Source organism: Salvelinus alpinus, chromosome 17 (genome assembly GCF_045679555.1).
Source record: "Salvelinus alpinus chromosome 17, SLU_Salpinus.1, whole genome shotgun sequence".
NCBI classification, from domain to species: Eukaryota; Metazoa; Chordata; class Actinopteri; order Salmoniformes; family Salmonidae; genus Salvelinus; species Salvelinus alpinus.
Window position 1 is genome coordinate 24,552,443 of NC_092102.1, and position 21,177 is coordinate 24,573,619.

At 39.7% G+C, this 21,177-nt stretch overlaps 1 protein-coding gene across 7 annotated transcripts in view; it reads left to right on the plus strand.

Annotated features, from left to right (window-relative positions):
* The window catches only part of LOC139542576 (vitamin D3 receptor A-like), a 125,162-nt gene that overhangs the window by 74,633 nt on the left and 29,352 nt on the right, over positions 1-21,177 (plus strand). For 5 of the 7 annotated variants that reach the window (XM_071348173.1, XM_071348172.1, XM_071348176.1 and 2 more), the window contains one exon: positions 18,723-18,870. In XM_071348173.1, coding sequence (XP_071204274.1) covers positions 18,723-18,870 — 148 coding nt within the window. Of the gene's footprint in view, positions 1-17,665; positions 18,044-18,722; positions 18,871-21,177 lie in introns of those variants that run through there. The other 2 variants (XM_071348177.1, XM_071348170.1) reach the window with 2 other exon arrangements.

Consider the following 21,177-nt stretch of genomic DNA (forward strand, 5'->3'; position numbering starts at 1 on the left):
GACATTACTTGTTCTAATACTTCTATATTTCTTTTTTGTATTTGCGTGTGTTGTTTTGTTAGATATTACTACACTGTTGGAGCTAGGAACATAACTATTTCGACTTACCCACGATAAAATTTGCAAAATATGTGTCCGTGACCAATAACATTTTATTTGATATATACTCATTGGGCTGATGCCAAGGCTTAGTGAGGCAGAGAAAGTCTAGACTTGTATCACTGATGATGTCATTCAGTAGTAAGCCTTTGTTGTTCATGGATCTTGCATTTAAAAGCCCCAGTTGAATTACCTGAGGGGCAGCCTGCAGAACTGTCCAGTGTCCTTTATCATCCACCTCCGCTGTGCATGATGTACTGCTCGCATTGCAAGTGCACACAATAGACTTAAGTTTGTTCATTTGTGTCTTACCGCCCCACACATTTGCAATTTAGTTTTTTTGTCAATTACAAAACTAGATTTCAGAAAAGTACATGTCTAAAGATGACTTTTCAACATTGCCTGCTCCTGAACGTTCTCACTACTTAGAAAAACATAATATTGTAGGGCTTTCTTTATGCCCCTGTTTATGATGGTGCTAGCAGTCATGTGAAGGAACATTGAAGTGGCACTGACAGCATTTTAGTAACAAGAAAATGACTGTTTAAAAAAAAAACATTTTAGACATTTTATAGATTCATAGAATGTTTGGGAATGACGTATACAAAGGTATTTGGGAAAATTCTATAGCAATATACTGTAGAGTGGGAAAACAGCGTTTGGGCAATTAATAGACACTGCAGGAAATAAAAACAAAATAAAAACATCTGTCTTGTCCAGGACCGGTGTCTACGCAGATGTGCGAGTGCCTTTTGAATTTTGTATTACTTCTAAACAAAATAACTTTTTTAGGTTGTCATACACTTACAATTATGTTTTTATTCTTGCTTGATCAGTCTCTAAGATTATATTTGGTTGTGATCTTTGCAAATGAACTATTTTGGATGCAGCAGTTGTTAGCTAGAATGCTAACACATTGATATAGGCTATAGCAAAATCTTGCTAAAGAGACATTTAACTGTTTGCAGTTGAAGTGTTTTTAAGTATAATACAGTTTATTTGTGATGATGACACAAACATTATATTAAGCAGGACAAGCAGGCCATTCATACGAGCCTTAAAATCTATTTATAATCCAAAAGTAGTGTGAAATGTACTCATAAGCAACATGTAATAGTGGTTAGAGCGTTGGGCCTGTAACCGAAAGGTTGCTGGATCGAATCCCCGAGCTGACAAGGTAAAAATCTGTTGTTCTGCCCCTGAGCAAGCCAGTTAACCCACTGTTCACTGGGCGCCGAAGACGTCGATTAAGCCAGCCCCCCACACCTCTCTGATTTAGAGGGGTTGGGTTCAATGCAGAAGACACATTTCAGTTGAAGGCATTCAGTTGTACAATAGAGGCTTTTTTGCCTTTTTTGCCTCTCTAACCCCCCTTTGTTCTACCACCAACTTGCGCTCATCACCCTCGTGCGGCAATGTTTGTAAACAGAGAAAGGGGTCTATATCGACTATGAGTATTCAGTTCCCGCTGGGATTCTTATTTCCTCCTCTAATATCAATTTCAATTCAATTTAAGGGCTTGTATTGGCATGAGAAACATATGTTAACATTGCCAAAGCAAGTGAAGTAGATAATTAACAAAAGTTAAATAAACTATACAAATGAACAGTAAACATTGCACTCAACAAAAGTTCCAAAAGAATAAAGACATTTCAAATGTCATACTATGTGCAAATAGTTAAAGTACAAAAAGGAAGATAAATAAACCTAAGTATGGGTTGTATTTACAATGGTATTTGTTCTTCTCTGCTTGCCCTTTTCTTGTGGCCACAAGTCACAAATATTGCTACTGTGATGGCACACTGTGGTATTTCACCCAATAGATATGGGAGTTTATCAAAATTGGGTTTGTTTTCAAATTTTTTTTTTTTTTAAGGGGTGGATCAGCTTAATATTGCGGAAAGAATGTTGCTTCCAATGTAATTGTCTGCATCATTTCCAATCCCCCATATTTTTGGGGTAAATATATATATCCATACACGCATGCATACATATACACATATATACATACACATACCTATATAGACATACATACTTTTTAAAAAGAATATACCTTTATTATTATTCCCCGCAAACCCTACCGCCAATCCCCCAATTGGAGTAAACTAATAAACACTTCTGCTTTTACCTTCAATTTATACATCTTATACACATTTTACAGACACAGTCTACTTTACAATAGTTCTCTCTTGTTTGTTCTTAGTCCTGCCTCTATTTCTGATGTCCATCCAGTTTGATTTCTATTTGTAACTATGCTATTTGACAAAAGTTCCGAACCTATATACATTTTACAGATCCCGTATGCTTTACATTGTTTATCTTGTTATTAGTCCCACCCTTCAAGCCCATTCAACCCCTCCCATCTATCTCTCAACATCATCCATTTCGGATTTCTATTTGCCATATATTTTTCAACTGTGCTGTGATGCTTCACAAAATAATTGAACCTTCCTATTCTCATAGCTTCTACAGATTGTAAATTAAAAATAAACATTTTTGCTAAAATAATTATTATATTATTGATTGATTGACTATGGCTTTTCAAATTCCCCAGTATTGTTATCTGTAGCGTTAGTTCTAGGCAAATGTTGCAATTCTTCAGCCATTCCTGGACCTGTGACCAAAAACGAGCTACATATGGACAATACCAAAATAAATGATCTAATGACTCTGCCTCCTCACAGCAGAATCTGCAGAGCTGGGAAGATTGTATCCCCCATATATATAACATTCTATTAGTTGGAAGAATTTTGTTTAGTAATTTAAATTGAAAAATTCGAAGTTTTGAATACGACGTTGTTTTGCGTATCAATTCATAAACCATGTGCCATGGAATGGGTACATCGAAAATCTCTTCCCAACTATTTTGCAATTTATATGGCAGAGCTGTCAGTTTTTTGGTCCTTAAATGAAATTGGTATATGTTTTTATTTATCACACTTTTCTTTAACCATTTATGTTCTTTAATACAGGGCCGACATACAAGTTCCTTACTTTTTTCCCCTTCTACTTGCCTCTTCCATTTTTATGGTAATGCTGCAATTAATTGGTTGTAATTTTGGGTAGAGCAGACATTTCCATATGTCTGTGTTAGCTGCATGTGTGACATAACTCCACCAGTCCTATTTATGATATCATTCACTAAAATTATACCTTTTTTAAAAATGTCTTCGATAAATACAGTTTTTTTTAATCAATTAGTATATTTGAATTTAACCACAATATTTGTTGTACTATTTGTTCCGTCCTTTCAGGTGGATTAAACTGAAATTGCAACCAACTTTCTAAAGCTTGTTTAAATTTTTTTGATATTTTGGAGATTATTTCCCTTTCAAACAACCGAAAGTGAGCAGGTGTAATCTGAATAAAGGGGAAAAGGCCCTTCCTGAATATAGGATGAGACATTTGTACCAATTGACTAGAGAACCAGTTTGGATTTAAGTATAACTTTTCTATGACTGATGCCTTTAGTGAGAGGTCTAATGCTTTAATATTTAATAATTTCTGCCCACCGAATTCATATTCGTTATATAAATAGGCCCTTTTAATTTTATCTGGCTTGCCGTTCCAAATAAAATTGAATATTTTTAGTTCATATAATTTAAAAAACAGGTCACTAGGTGTAGGCAAAACCATAAGCAAATAGGTAAACTGTGATATAACTAAAGCGTTAATCAGGGTGATTTTTCCACAAATAGACAGGTATTTTCCTTTCCATGGTAGCAAGATCTTATCTATTTTTGCTAACTTTCTATAAAAATGTATTGGAGTGAGATCATTTCTTTCTTTTGGGATTTGTATACCGAGTATGTCCACATCTCTGCCAGACCATTTAATTGGTAAACTACATGGTAATGTAAAATGTGAATTTTTTTTGTGATCCAATACGTGATATGGTACATTTATCATAATTTGGTTTAATCCAGAGAGGATAGCAAAAGTATCTAGATCCTCTAAGAGGCCGTGGAGAGACTCTAATTGTGGTTTTAAAAGAAAACATGAATCGTCAGCGTACAATGACACCTTCGTTTTTAATGCACGGATTTCTAATCCCTTAATATTATTGTTTGATCTAATCTTAGCAGCTAACATTTCGATGGCAATAATAAATAGATATGCCGATAGTGGACAACCTTGTTTTACTCCTCTAGATAGTTTAAAACTTTATGAGATGTAGCCATTATTTACTATTTTACACCTAGGGTTACTATACATAACTTTAACCCAGTTTATAAGAGATTCCCCAAAATTGAAATGTTCTAGGCATTTATATATAAACTCCAGTTGTACTTTATCAAAAGCCTTTTCAAAATCAGCTATGAAAACCAGGCCTGGTGTCCCCGATATTTCATAGTGTTCTATTGTTTCCAGTACTTGTCTTATATTATCTCCAATGTATCGTCCATGTAAAAAACCTGTGATTAGGATGAGTAATATCTGACAATACTTTTTAAATTCTATGCGCCAAGCGTTTTGCTAGGATTATTGCATCACAACACTGAAGTGTAAGAGGTCTCCAATTTTTTAAATGGACTGCATCTTCATATATACCACTTGGGTCCTGTTTCAGTAATAATGATATCAGACCTTCTTGTTGAGTGTCCGATAATCTACCATTTATATAGGAGTGGTTAAAACAAGCTAATGGTCCTTTGAGTATATCAAAAAAGGTTTTGTATACTTCCACTGGTATGCCATCCAGCCCTGGAGTTTTCCCATCCTTAAAGGCCCCAATTGCATCAAGCAGTTCCTCCTCTGTAATTTGGCCTTCACATGAGTCTTTCTGTACAGATGTTAATTTTACATTATTATTAGGAAAAAAATCCATACAATTAGTTTCAGTTAGTGGAGATGGAGGAGCCTGAAACGAAAACATATACAAGTACTTTACTTCCTCTTTCAAAATATCATTTGGTGAATCATGCGTGACTCCATCATTTGTAACAAGTTTTAATACATTTTTTTTGGTAGCATTTCTATATTGAAGATTGAAAAAGAATTTGGTGCATTTTTCCCCATATTCCATCCAGTTCGCTTTATTTGTATAATATATTACACTGGATCTTTCTTGAATAAGTTCCTCCATTTCTTATTTATCCAACTTATTCTGTGCCTCTATAGTACCGTTTTTATTGCTATCTAACTGTACTGTTAGTCCTTCAATTTCCTTTGTTAATATGGACTCTTTTGATCTAAATTGCTTTTGTTTTATAGATGAGTACTGAATTGCATTGCCTCAAGGCACATTTAAAAGTGGCCGATACAATAAGGGGATCTGCTGTACCTATGTTATGTCTGAAAAAGTCAGTTAGAAATTCTTCTGTCCTAGTTCTAAACAATTTATCATCTAGTAGGCTTTGATTAAATTTCCAATATCCTCGCCCACGTGGAAATTCTGTAGGAGTAATATACAGTGGGGAGAACAAGTATTTGATACACTGCCGATTTTGCAGGTTTTCCTACTTACAAAGCATGTAGAGGTCTGTAATTTTTATCATAGGTACACTTCAACTGTGAGAGACGGAATCTAAAACACAAATCCAGAAAATCACATTGTATGATTTTTAAGTAATTCATTTGCATTTTATTGCATGACATAAGTATTTGATCACCTACCAACCAGTAAGAATTCCGGCTCTCACAGACCTGTTAGTTTTTCTTTAAGAAGCCCTCCTGTTCTCCACTCATTACCTGTATTAACTGCACCTGTTTGAACTCGTTACCTGTATAAAAGACATCTGTCCACACAATCAATCAAACAGACTCCAACCTCTCCACAATGGCCAAGACCAGAGAGCTGTGTAAGGACATCAGGGATAAAATTGTAGACCTGCACAAGGCTGGGATGGGCTACAGGACAATAGGCAAGCAGCTTGGTGAGAAGGCAACAACTGTTGGCGCAATTATTAGAAAATAGAAGAAAATAGAAGAAGTTCAAGATGATGGTCAATCACCCTCGGTCTGGGGCTCCATGCAAGATCTCACCTCGTGGGGCATCAATGATCATGAGGAAGGTGAGGGATCAGCCCAGAACTACACGGCAGGACCTGGTCAATGACCTGAAGAGAGCTGGGACCACAGTCTCAAAGAAAACCATTAGTAACACACTACGCCGTCATGGATTAAAATCCTGCAGCGCACACAAGGTCCCCCTGCTCAAGCAGGCGCATGTCCAGGCCCGTCTGAAGTTTGCCAATGACCATCTGGATGATCCAGAGGAGGAATGGGAGAAGGTCATGTGGTCTGATGATTCAAAAATAGAGCTTTTTGGTCTAAACTCCACTCGCCGTGTTTGGAGGAAGAAGAAGGATGAGTACAACCCTAAGAACACCATCCCAACCGTGAAGCATGGAGGTGGAAACATCATTCTTTGGGGATGCTTTTCTGCAAAGGGGACAGGACGACTGCACCGTATTGAGGGGAGGATGGATGGGGCCATGTATTGCGAGATCTTAGCCAACAACCTCCTTCCCTCAGTAAGAGCATTGATGATGGGTCGTGGCTGGGTCTTCCAGCATGACAACGACCCGAAACACACAGCCAGGGCAACTAAGGAGTGGCTCCGTAAGAAGTATCTCAAGGTCCTGGAGTGGCCTAGCCAGTCTCCAGACCTGAACCCAATAGAAAATCTTTGGAGGGAGCTGAAAGTCCGTATTGCCCAGCGACAGCCCCGAAACCTGAAGGATCTGGAGAAGGTCTGTATGGAGGAGTGGGCCAAAATCCCTGCTGCAGTGTGTGCAAACCTGGTCAAGAACTACAGGAAACGTATGATCTCTGTAATTGCAAACAAAGGATTCTGTACCAAATATTAAGTTCTGCTTTTCTGATGTATCAAATACTTATGTCATGCAATAAAATGCGAATTAATTACTTAAAAATCATACAATGTGATTTTCGGGATTTTTGTTTTAGATTCCGTCTCTCACAGTTGAAGTGTACCTATGATAAAAATTACAGACCTCTACATGCTTTGTAAGTAGGAAAATCCGCAAAATCGGCAGTGTATCAAATACTTGTTCTCCCCACTGTATATGCCAATTATGTGATGATCCGACCGCATTCTGTCCCCTATCAACACTTTTTTAACTTTTGGTGCCAGAGAGAATGGTATAAGAAAGTAGTCAAGACGACTAGCTTGATTAAGCCTCCGCCATGTATATCTCACTAGGTCAGGGTATTTAAGTTTCCATATATCCACTAATTCCAATATATCCATGACATTCATGATTTCCTTAAGTGCCTGAGGGTGATAGTTTGTAGTGTGATTTCCTTTCCGGTCCATAGAGGTATTTAAGACCGTATTAAAATCTCCCACCATAATAATAGAGTCTAGTGTTGCTTGTAGAGTTGATAAATTCTTATATATATATTTTCAAAGAAGCTTGGATCATCATTATTCGGACCGTATAGGTTAATAAGCCATATCTGTTTATTGTCCAATAACATATTTTAAATAATCCATCTACCTTGAGGATCTGTTTGGACAATTTGCACATTTGGATCAAAATTATTGTTAATTAAAACCATCACCCCTTTTGAATTTCTTTGCCCATGGGAGAAGTATATTTCGCCCCCCCCAGTTCTTTTTCCACAAAACTTCATCTAAAACTGTTGAATGGGTTTCCTGTAAACAATAGATATTATATTCCTTCTCTTTTAGCCAGGTAAATACTGATTGTCTTTTCTTATTATCTGCTAGGCCATTACAATTGTAACTGGCTATACTTATTTCACCACTTACCATAATGAGACACAACTTTCAATTATTTTTATCAAAATATGTTTGTAAACGTACCATTAAAAAGTAACATGATGATTGAGTGTCTATATAGTTGTACCATGATATTTGCATTTCTACTAAGTAAACCTCCAATTGGTCCCTACTATTCCACCTGCTAAAAGCCCTCATCCCAAGTTGGGTTGTCATCTAAATGCCCGGCAGACCACCCCCGATCCCATAGCCCTGATCCGACTGGGATCCATCCTTTGAAAAGAGCACACAGTGCCATTTACCGAATTGAAGTAGATTAACTGCCAAATGCATTTCCATCGCCCTCCCCTCGATTTGTATTATATATAGCTGTGGATCATCCTCTAACATATTTTGCTCCTTCGCAACAGTTGTGGGATACACACATACACCCACACACACTCAACCCATACCCCCACACAACCATAAGCTCACTTACTCAACAATTGCACCAACCCAGAGCCCAACTCAAGATAGGTCTTGATTTACAAATGCACTTGCAGCTGCATGAGAAGGCCTGCAAGACCGCGCAAAAAATAGGCAAAAATTGAGAGATTTTATTTACCATTGTCACATCCTAGATGATGGAGGTCAAATGTACACCTTCTTCCTGAAACACCCACAATGCGGTCACCCGTATTGACCATATTCCCAATATTCCATGCAGTCCGACTTTGATTTTGTGCCACCAGGGTCACAATAATATACCATCTCTCTGAATGTCAGAGTGTTACCCCCTCCCCATGGGTTACTGCAGCTAGTGTTGCCAGCACTGCCACTGCCTGGGTGGGGGCACCCCACCGGAATCCCCACCGGCTAGGTACAAGGTCGTCAAGGTTCTCATTAGCAGCTTTGAGAATTTCCTTGTGTAGTATGCTCTCCCTTTAGGGGGCTTTGGCTTTGCAGGACCAACCCTGCCAAGCAGGCTCAGAATCTTGAGGGGGCAGTGCTGCTCTTGGTCTCTGACCTCATTTTGGCTGCATACAGACCGCTTACAGCAGGCACATAAAACAGTTAGGGACTTCTCCTTAGTATCTGGGTCATTCAGGTGGGTGTCTAGGGTATAGGGTCATGGACCGTACCATTAAAATAGGATCATAAATAAATAATTAGATATAATTTATTTAAAAAATGTAGTTCCCCATGATAGGACAATAACAAATCAAATGTATCATTTATTTTAAAACTGTTCCACCATGATAGGACAATACATAAATAAGACGTATAATTCATTATAAAAGTATTTCCATCATCTGAACAACATTGAAAGCCCTCTCATACCCCGGCTCACAGCAATACATTGGCTCTGGGATATGCAACCATATCATTACTCACTCACTCAACTTTCCAAACATAACAAATAAAAATAAACACACACCACACCATCCACACATACTGTACCTTCTGTTTTTCTTAGTTTTTACCTTCACTATGTTGAATTAGTGCTTGTGTGTTCAATTAGTTATATGTGAAGATATATAGAAAAACTATATTTTTTATTGTATTGTTACAATCCATAACCGGGATAGAATTGTGTTTATTTTCCTCATCTATGATAACCATGGAGTAGTCTTTGTGTCTCTGAACAACTGGTTATCAATATATCGTTTATCAACGACGAGAGCTACTCATTTCGCTTTTAATCTATTTTCTTTGAAAATTGGATACAGAACTTTGCGCCGTTCTGCAATTTCCTTCGGAAACTGATCATTCATGCTAATTCTGGTCCCAGCAAGTCTTTTAACCAGGCTTTTAACCATTATTTTATCTTTAAATGAAGCAAATTTGGCAACGATTGGGCGTTCATACCTTTGGCCTCTCTGTCCGAAGCGGTGTACACGTTAAAGTTGGATTTTGTCGATAACTTCGCGTGGGATCTGAAGCGCTGTAAGGAGGAACTCTCTAACTACAGATTCAGGAACTTCCCCTTCTTTCTCCTGGATACCTGTAAGTACCAGATTCTCTCTCATTGATCTAGTTTGTATGTCCAGTAAGGCTTCCCTCAGAACGGTGTTCTTTCTCCTTTCTAATTTCATTCATTTCGGTTTCAATCTTATTGACTGTCCCTTTTAGCTTGTGTGTTTCCTTCTCCAATGTCGCAGCTTTTTCATCACTCATCTCTAGGCTTGCCTTACAACTTTTTTATATCCTTACTAACTAATTCAAGTATACCCAGTTTGTCATTTATTGATTTTAACAGATCGGTTTCGACCTTTACCATTCCCGGTGGTGAAAATATTAAATCGTCTGTGTCTGTAGAAGAGTCACGTTTCCGTTTTGAAATCGGTTCCCCTGTCTTACTCTCCGTCATGTTTGGGTGTTGCTTGTTTTCGTAATATTTATCGATAAATGTCTCTAGTCTTAAGATTTGTTTTGTGTTATTATCCAGATTGAAGGTTATCACCCACCAGATTATGTAGTGCTAATATTTTAATCTAACTTGCCGATATTGAATATTACGTTTTATCTTGAGGTGCTCTACATAACTTCGTTCAGTCCGCCATTACCTTTATGTCCGCTAGGGTCACATTGTTGCATGGCGCCCGAAAAGCGTCAAGCATGAGTTCGGACCACAAATTGGCTGACTGGCACGGTCCCTCCGGGTCACCCCCTTAGAAATCTATTTGGCGCTGTGAGTATTGTATGCCTGGAGCTTTTTAAAGGTCTTTGTGAAACTTCCGGAAATCCTGTACTTTCTATTGGGTGGCCTATTGGGTGGCCGGAAAAACACACTTACTTGTTTTACAGCAAGATGACCTTGACACAAGGAATAAGGCAAAACGTCACAATGGCAGAGCTATAGTAGTTAACAGCCTGTTACCTGAATGGGGAGACCGAGGATCCTGTAAGGACCTGCCCCACCCTGGCAGAAACCATGCACATTCTCATTGACAATGATGGCACACTTGAATGGTGACGTGATTGAACAATTGAAATGCGTTAACGGTGCAGTCAATCTACACAGGACCTTCTAATAAGCCTGTTTGCATGGGAAGGAGTTTCGGCTTGGCTGGTGACATCACCAGGTGGTAAATTGGTTTATAGACCAATAACAGACATCCAAACCTCTCTGCCAATAACAGCTAGTTTTCCCCTCCCCACTCAGACCACTCCCAGACAGTCATAGCAAAATTCTTACTTGAGTTTTTTGCTAAAAATCTATTTTTGTCCATTTTAATGGACAGCTATTACAGTAAGATACTTAATTGTTACCAATAAATTATTTGATATTGATATAAAAATGGCTGCATTGGCCATTTAATGCAAACAAAGACATTAGCATGAACATTAGCCTAACGTTATAGATAAACAATGAAACACCCCTTAACCGGGATAAACCAATTACATAAAGGCGCGTAACCTGTATCTAAATCTGTGGAATTGTTCGCGGCCAGTAACCGAAAGGTTTCTGGTTTGTATCTCCGAACTGACTAGATGATAAAAAAAATGTATGTACCCTTGAGCAAGGCACTTAACGCTAATTGCTCCAGTAAGTTAAATACGAAGGCTTTTTCTAAATTTTTTCTAAATAAATTATTACTAGACTCTGGCGTTTGTTCTTTACATGATACAAAGCATAGTATTAGAAGGGGTTAGCGATTTTAATCTAGCAAGCAAATGTTTGTACCAAACAATCAGTCCTTTTTGTGTGGAAAGAAATGGAGGGGAATGTTCCCGACTTAGCGATGGCTCACAGGCACATCGTCAGTAACTTAACGCGGCTCACATTGCCCCCTCTCCTACGGCTCAACCATCTTAATGGTTTCTGGGTCGTTTGCTCTGTGTGAGTGTCCGGTTCGATAACGTCAGCACTTTCTTCCCTTTCGTTTGATGTCCTGTAGCTGTGCTGTTCTGTGGAGGCTACTGTGGTTGGTTGATGTTTCTCAGGTCTGGAGGGACAGACAATGGGAACAACCTGCACTTTCAGTGTAGTGACTGGTGGCAAAATGAATAATTCTGATTATTAGTTATGCCTGAGGCACTGAGTAGCAAGGTCTATTGCACAGCAACGTAACATGCAACCAGCCTTTTCATTCTCTGAGTGAGACTCCAGGCACGCAGTTTACTGTCATATGTCTGTGTTGGAACATCAGATTTGTAATGGCAGGAACTCACAAAGACAAGACGGTCACAGCACTTTAGTGTAGGGGGTGTGTCTGACAAGACGAGGACATGGATGCAGTCAAAGCAAGGGTGGCGGATCCTTGTTTCACACAATCTCCTGACCTGGGTAGATCATATGAAACTCCTGTAGCTTAATACTGTAGCTTTAGTGTACTTGTTCCATTGTTTTACATAGGCGCTTCCATCCAGTGAAACTTGCACAGCATGCATTGTTGCTTCACGTGTTGATAAAGCTGTCTATTTATTGGGTCTTGTTAGCATCTGCTCAATGCCTAAATGGTATTGACCGGTCTGAGATTTGTGTTCAATGCACAGCATTGTTGGTGGGTGGATCATGTTTAGAAAGAAAGCGATTAGCCCCATGTTGTGGAGAGTTCAAAGAGAATTGTTTTATGGGAAAACTGGTTCTATCCTTGTCAAAATTAACATTAGACCAAGCTACAAGGCAAACAAAAATACAACAGATGTTGAAAGTGCACGCTCACTACTGCACAATTAGGAATGTTAGTCCTAGTTTCCATTTAGGTCTCTGTTTGGGGTGTGATGGTGATCAGAAGCCCATGTTTCAGTGATTGGCACAATGACGTGAGACTGGCAATGTGCAACTAGTCTAGCGTTGGAGCAGCCTGGCCTTTTATTAGGCATGGGTCTTTATGCAACTCTTTGCCAGTCAAGCAACAACCTGATGTTTGCTTCCAGAAATGGAGGCTCCCTTGTCTGTATACATTGTTTTCAGCTTCTTGCTAAGCGTGCAATCATCACTATTAATGGAAAAACAACTTGTTTTCTGTTTTTCTGCTCTTGCCCTGTCGTGAACCATGGACGAACACACTGAATGCTCCAACCAACCAGTGCCTTTGTCAGCAGAAATGGATAACAGCTGTTCAATTATTCAAATCTTGGCTAAACCTTGTTGGTTTCTCTAGTACAATGATGAATAATGTTATGGCCTGTGGTAGTTCTGATTTGGATTTAGCTATGTCTATCAATCAACACCCCACATCGGTATTATTGAATCCCCTAAAATGTATATATACACACAGTACCAGCCAAAAGTTTGGACCGTGTCTCCTGACCCCTCCTGTCTAAGCCTCCAGTATTTATGCTGCAGTAGTTTGTGTTGGGGGGCTAGGGTCAGTTTGTTATATCTGGAGTATTTCTCCTGTGTCCTGTGTGAATTTAAGTACGCTCCCTTAATTCTCTCTGTCCCTCACCCTCCCCTCCCGGAGGACCTGAGCCCTGGGACCATGCCTCAGGACTATCTGGCCTGATTACTCCTTGCTGTCCCCAGTCCACTTGGTCGTGCTGCTGCTCCAGTTTCAACTGTTCTGCCTGCAGCTATGGAACCCTGACCTGTTCACCGGACATGCTGTTTTCAACTCTCTCTCTCTACCGCACCTGCTGTCTCAAACTCTGAATGCTCGGCTATGAAAAGCCAAGTGACATTTACTCCTGAGGTGCTGACCTGTTGCACCCTCTACAACCACCGTGATGATTATTATTATTTGACCCTGCTGGTCATCTATGCACGTTTGAACATCTTGGCAATGTACTGTTCTCAACCCGGCACAGCCAGAAGAGGACTGGCCACCCCTCATTGCCTGGTTCCTCTCTAGGTTTCTTCCTAGGTCTGGCCTTTCTAGACAGTTTCTCCTAGCCACCGTTCTTCTTCATCTGCATTGCTTGCTGTTTGGGGTTTTAGGCTAGGTTACTGTATAGCACTTTGACATCGGCTGATGTAAAAAGGGCTTTATAAATACATTTGATTGACCTACTCATTCAAGGGTTTTTATTTTAACTTTTCTACATTGTAGAATAATAATGAATACATAAACTAGAAAATAACACATGGAATCATGTAGTAGACAAAGTGTTAAACAAATCAAAATATATTTGAGATTCTTCAAAGTAGCCACCATTTGCCTTGATAACAGCTTTGCACATTCTTGGCGTTCTCAACCGGCTTCCCCTGGAATGCTTTTACAACAGTCTTGAAAGAGTTCCCACATACTGTATGCTGAACTCTTGTTGGCTGCTTTTCCTTCACTCTGCAGTCCAACTCATCCAAAACCATCTCAATTGGTTTGAGGTCGGGGGATTGTGGAGCCCAGGTCATCTGATGCAGCATTCCATCACTCTCCTTCTTGGTCAAATAGCCTATACACACAGCCTGGAGGTGTGTTGGGTCATTGTTCTGTTGAAAAATAAATGATAGTCCCACTATGTGCAAACCAGATGGGATGGTGTATCGCTGCAGAATGCTGTGTTAGCCATGCTGGTTAACCTTTCTAGCGCAGGTGTTCCGCTAGCGATCCACCTCGACAACATCTGGTGAAATTGCAGAGCGCGAAATTCAAACTACAGAAATATATATATTTAACATTCATGAAAATACATGTGTAATACATCAAAATGAAGCTTAACTTCTTGTTAACTTCTCTAGGGTAGGGGGCAGCATTCGGAATTTTGGATGAGAAGCATGCCCAAATTAAACTGCCTGCTTCTCGGGCCCAGAAGATATGATATGCATATAACTGGTAGATTTGGATAGAAAACACTAGCGTTTCCAAAACTGTTAAAATAGTGTCTGTGAGTATAACAGAACTGATTTGGCAGGCGAAAACCTGAGAAAAATCCATTCAGGAAGTAGGATTTTCTTTGGTTTTGTAGTTTTCTATTCAATGCCATTGCAGTATCCATTGACTTAGACTCAAATTTCAGTTCCTTTGCCTTCCACTAGATGTCAACAGTCTTTTGGAAATTGTTTCAGGCTTGTATTCTGAAAAATGAGGGAGTAAGAGCAGTCAATGAGTGGACCCTGACGTGTCATAGAGATTTTTCATGCGCGCGACCGAGAGTGCCTTTCATGTTTACCTTTTATATTGACGACGTTATTGTCCGGTTAAAATATTATCGATTATTTAGGCTAAAAACAACCTGAGGATTGAATATAAACATCGTTTGACATGTTTCTATGAACTTTCCGGATACAATTAGGATTTTTTGTCTGCCTGTTGTGCCTGCGTTTGAGCCTGTAGATTACTGAAGAAAACGCGCGAACAAAACTAAGGTTTTTGGATATAAAGAGACTTTATCGAACAAAAGGAACATTTATTGAGTAAATGAATGTCTGCTGAGTGCAACCATATGAAGATCATCAAAGGTAAGGGATTCAATTTATCTCTTTCTGACTTGTGTAACTCTTCTACTTGGCTGGTTACTGTTTGCAATGATTTGTCTGCTGGGCTGTTCTCAAATAATCGTAAGGTATGCTTTCGCCGTAAAGCATTTTTTAAATCTGACACCGTGGTTGGATTCACAAGAAGTTAATCTTTAAACCTATGTAAAATTGTTTTGTTTTCTGAATTTTTATAATGAGTATTTCTGTATTTGAATTTGGCGCCCTGCAGTTTCACTGGCTGTTGAAGAGGTGGGACGCTACCGTCTCACGTACCCTAGAGGTTAATCCAGCCGCTGTGTCAGATTTCAAAAAGGTTTTACGGCGAAAGCATTTATCTGAGGACAGCGCCCCGCATACAAAACCATGATTTTTTTTTTGTTGAACCAGGCAGGTGTGACACGAAAGTCAGAAATAGTGATATCATAAATGCCTTACCTTTGAAGATTTTCTTCTGTTGGCACTCCAAAAGGTCCCAGTTACATCACAAATGGTCCTTTTGTTCGATAAAGTCCTTTATATCCATAAAAACTCTGTTTAGCTGGCGCTGCATGCAAAATTAATCCCAAACGTTACCAATAAACTTATCCAAACAAGTCAAACAACGTTTATAATCAAACCTTAGGTACCCTAATACGTAAATAAATGATGCAAATTAAGTCGGCGAACAGTATGTTCATGACCGGAGATAAATATCAAAGAATGCGCTTTCCTTCACGTGCATGGAAACTCTACAGCCAAAATGGGCTCAACTTAGAAAAACCAACTTCTGGCTCATTTTCCCAAAAACCAGCCTGAAACTCTTTCTATTATATGCATTTCCTAGCTTCTGGGCCTGAGTAACAGGCAGACTACTTTGGGCACGCTTTTCATCCGGATGTCAAAATACTGCCCCCCTAGCCCAAAGAGGTTAAGTGTGCCTTGAAATCTAAATAAATCAGACCGTGTCACCAGCAAAAGAGCCCCACATCATCACACCACCAACTCCATGCTTCACGGTGGGAACTACACATGCGGAGATCATCCGTTCACCTACTCTGCGTTTCACAAAGACACGGCGGTTGGAACCAAAAATCTCAAATTTGGACAGATTTCCACCGGTCTAATGTCCATTGCTTGTGTTTCTTGGCCCAAGCAAGAAACACTTGGGGTCCTTTAGTAGTGGTGTCTTTGAAGCAATTTGACCATGAAGGCCATGCATTTATTTGGACTGCTATTTCTGAGGCTGGTAACTCTAATGAACTTATCCTCTGCAGCAGAGGTAACTCTGGGTCTTACTTTCCTGTGGCGGTCCTCATGAGAGCCAGTTTCATCATAGCGCTTGATGGTTTTTGCCACTGCACTTGAAGAAAATGTAAAAGTTCTTGAGATTGTCTGTATTGACTGACCTTCACGTCTTAGTAATGATGGACTGTCATTTCTCTTTGCTTATTTGAGCTGTTCTTGCCATAATATGGACTTGGTCTTTTACCAAATAAGGCTATCTTCTGTATACTACCCCTACCTTGTCACAACACAACTGATTGGCTCAAACTCATTAACCTCTCTGGGATATGTGGGACGGTAGCGTCCCACCTGGCCAACATCCAGTGAAAATGCAGAGCGCCAAATTCAAATAAATGACTATAAAAATTCAACTTTCATGAAATCACACATTCAATATACCAAATTAAAGCTACACTTGTTGTGAATCCAGCCAACGTGTCAGATTTCAAAAATGCTTTACGGCGAATGCAAACAATGCTATTATCTGAGGATAGCAAACAAACACAGACCATCATATTTCAACCCTCCCGGCGCGACACAAAATGCAGAAATAAAGATATAATTCATGCCTTACCTTTTGACGGGCTTCTTCTGTTGGCACTCCAATATGTCCCATAAACATCACAAATGGTCCTTTTTGTAAGATTAATTCCGTCTATATATATCCAGAATGTCCAATTATTTGGCGTATTTGATCCAGAAAAACACCGGTTCCAACTTGCACAAAGTGACTACAAAATATCTCAAAAGTTACCTGTAAGCTTTGTCCAAACATTTCAAACTACTTTGTAATACAACTTTAGGTATTTTTTTAACATAAATAATCGATACATTTGAAGACGGGATGATCTTTGTTCAATACCGGAGGAAAACAATGTGTAGCATGCTTTCTGGTCACGCGCCTCTAACAAACAGTACACTTCACTAGAGCCTCATTCTGAACATGGCTACTTCTTCATTTCTCAAAGGAAAAACCTCAACCAATTTGTAAAGACTGTTGACATCCAGTGGAAGCGATAGGAACTGCAGGAAGGTCCCTTAGAAATCTGGATTCCCAATGAAAACCCATTGAAAAGAGTGACCTCAAAAAAAAAAAAAAAAAAATCTGAACGGTTTGTCCTCTGGGTTTTGCCTGCCAAATAAGTTCTGTTATAGTCAGACATGATTCAAACAGTTTTAGAAACTTCAGAGTGTTTTCTATCCAAATCTAATAATATGCATATATTAGCATCTGGGCATGAGTAGGAGGGAGTTTACTCTGGGCACGCTTTTCATCCAAACGTGTAAATACTGCCCCCTATCCTAGAGAAGTTAAGGAAAGAAATTCCACAAATTAACTTTTAACCAGGCACACCTGTTTAATTGAAATGCATTCCAGGTGACTACCTCATGAAGATGGTTGAGAACGCGGGAGTGGCTTCGTGACACGTCTCAATGCCCTTGAGTGGCTCAGCCAGAGCCCGATCAAACATCTCTGGAGAGTCCTGAAAATAGCTGTGCAGCAATGCTCCCCATCCAATCTGACAGAGCTTGAGAGGATCTGCAGAAAAAAATGGGAGAAACTCCCCAAATACAGGTGTGCCAAGTCATACCCAAGAAGACTCAAGGCTGTAATCACTTCCAAGGTGCTTCAACAAAGTACTGAGTGTTAAGGGTCTGAATACTTATGTAAATGTGATATTTCAGTTTTTTTAATATATAAAAAATCTGTTTTTGCTTTGTCATTATGGGGTATTGTGTGCAGATTGGTGAAGGGGAAAAAATGATGTAATCCATTTTAGAATAAGGCTGTAACATAACAAAATGTGTGGAAAGTCAAGGTGTCTGAATGCACTGTACGTGTAGGTGAAAGGCAGTAATAGAACATTTTTGGGCAAGTGATCATAATCTTTGGGCAACCCAAAAATACTCCTGACTTCAGTACTTAATTTCAATTGCTGCTACTAGGATATCATTTATTCTGCTCTGGTCTGTCCAGATAATGCCAGAGGGTCTTTAGCTGTCAAATGAAATGAGAGGCAGAGTGAGATTGAAAAGGCTTTAGGCGTGTTACCTCTGGTGTGCATTACTTCACTGTTGTTTTTTTCATTGACAGGGCCAGATGGTGTGTTCGTGTTGACTCATTACATAGCCAATAACAGGCAGAATCATGGGGGTGTTCTTTTTGTCTTATGCTAATTTCCCCAACACCTGTCCCTATAAAATTAGATGCAAGAAATGCAACCTGTCTGCTACACATGGGAAGGACAAAGACCTGCGCCAGACCACTGATCACCAACTACTCTCTCTCCTCTCTCGTTGCAGTGATGGAGCCCATGGCAGTGAGCACCTCAGTGGTCGGGCCGGATGAGTTCAACCGCAACATGCCGCGCATCTGCGGCGTCTGCGGCGACAAGGCCACCGGCTTCCACTTCAACGCCATGACCTGCGAGGGCTGCAAGGGTTTCTTCAGGTGGGTACTGACCAGGACAGGGCATACTAGGAATGGTGGAACAGGAAGGGTGGTCTAGGGTTGTGTTCATTATGCACCAAACAGATGAACACGGGGAGGGACTACCTGGACTTGTCTAATAAGAAATGCAAATTGTCCACTGTTTTGGCCTGATGAACATGATGTAGTGAAGAAGCTTGTCGGGCTCCAGGGCTTATACAGTTGAAACAATTCACACCGTTTTGATAATTAGCTGAGGGATGTGGCTGGAGAAATGTAACCACTTTCAAATTTCCATAGGCCGAGCTATCGATGCAAGTTCTGACCTTTCATTATATCAACATTATAGTTTTAACCATGTTTTGAGGCCGTACAGTGTTTGTTTACAATTGCATCGTTTACAAACAAAACCCCAAAAATAGCTATACTTTGGGTTGTTATTGTGTGCAAAATTTGAAGCAAGCTCATGAGGCATTTATAAGTTATGTTCGTCAAGAATCAGTGGGTGTATGTATGTCTATCTATGATTGATTCATTTATATGCCGAAAGTGAATGTAGCAATCATGCCCCTTTTTAAGGCTCTATACTTCCCACGCGTAGGAGGACAGACCACATTATCCAGAGATTAAAAAGGTAGCCTATTAGCCAGTTTTGAAAACGGCACACAAATAATTGACAAGTGATTGATACTCTGACAGCCTGAGAGCCAACTCAAAACAACTCCACTAATGCTGCTTGTCCACATGGAAGCCTATTATCTGAAATCCTTTATCTTTTTAAAGATTGTGTAAGCTGGTGTTTTTGAGCAGGAACAAGATCATGTATTTTTGTTTAACACTAGAACCGCTAAAGCAGTCATTTTCACTGCTCATGATTTTGAAGAAAAGTCTGCCATTTAAGTCATGCCCCCCTCCATTCTTGACGTTTCCTGAATACGTGTATTTAACACTGTCGGTGTTGATCTTAATATCACAAGCAGAACTGGAGTTATAACCAGTTTTAGGTGGGCATATAACAGATTAAATAAATGAAGTGAAGTATCAAATCATTAATTGTGAATGAAGAACAGGAAGGGCCATGGCTCCCGAGTGGCACAGTGGTCTGAGGCGTCACTACAGACCCTGGTTCGATCCCGGGCTGTATCACAACCGGCCGTGATCGGGATTTCCATAGGGCGGCGCACAATTGGCCCAGCGTCGTCCAGGTTAGGGGAGGGTTTGGCCGGGTTAGGCTGTCATTGTAAGTAATAATTTGTTCTTAACTGACTTGCCTAGTTAAAGGTTAAATCATTTTTTAAAATGATATTGTATTGATCCATTCTAATTGTAATCTTAAAATGATATGTACCCTAAATCAGTCCATCAAAGCAGTTTTATCAATCTACTCTGGCCTACTTAGAGTAGGATACAAGTAACATTTTATGTGTCACATGCACCAAATACAACCTTACCGTGAAATGCTTGCTTAACCAACAATGCAGTTAAAAAAAAAGTAAGAAAAATGTGCTAAATAAACTAAAGGGAAAAATGGTCACATAATACAATAAGGCTATATACAAGAGGTAACGGTACATAGTCAAAGTGCAAGGGTACGGGTTAGTCGATGTAATTGAGGCAATATGTAGGGGTAAAGTGACTATATGCAGAGATGATTAACAAACAGCGTGTGTGGGGGAGTGTATCGTGTGTGGTTAGAGTTCAGTGAGTGTACATCGAGCCTGTGCAAGAGAGTCGGTGCAAAAACATAATAAAAGGGGTCAATGCAAAAAGGGGTCAATGCAAATATTCTGAGTAGCCATTTGATTAACTGTTCAGCAGTCTTATGACTTGGGGTAGAAGCTCTTAAGGAGCCTTTTGTTCCCAGACTTTGTGCTCCGGTACTGCTTGCAGAGAGAACAGTCTATAACTTGAGTGGCTGGAGTCTTTGACAATTTGTAGGGCCTTCCTCTGACACCGCCTGGTACGGCAGCATTTTACCAAAGGCCGGTATTGATGCACGGACGGGTTCGGTTTTTACTTTACCTTTATAACTGTATTTGAATGTTTGGTTTGTTAATATGTGATACGCCGTCCATTTTCATAGTTTACTTTGCTACTTTCTCTCTCTGCGTCTCTCTCTCTCTCGGTCTCTCGCTGTGTGTCTCTGCCACTTTTCACACAGACCCCGCCCCCTGTCACTCAAGGAGCACAATTGTTGTCAGTGCAGCACATGCAACAATGTTGTTGACAACTATGCTGTTTTCACTTTGCTTCTTAATATAACTCCCCTAGTGTTCTATAATTACACTGTGTTTCTTAAATCTGCAAACTGCTGGTTTATACTGTATT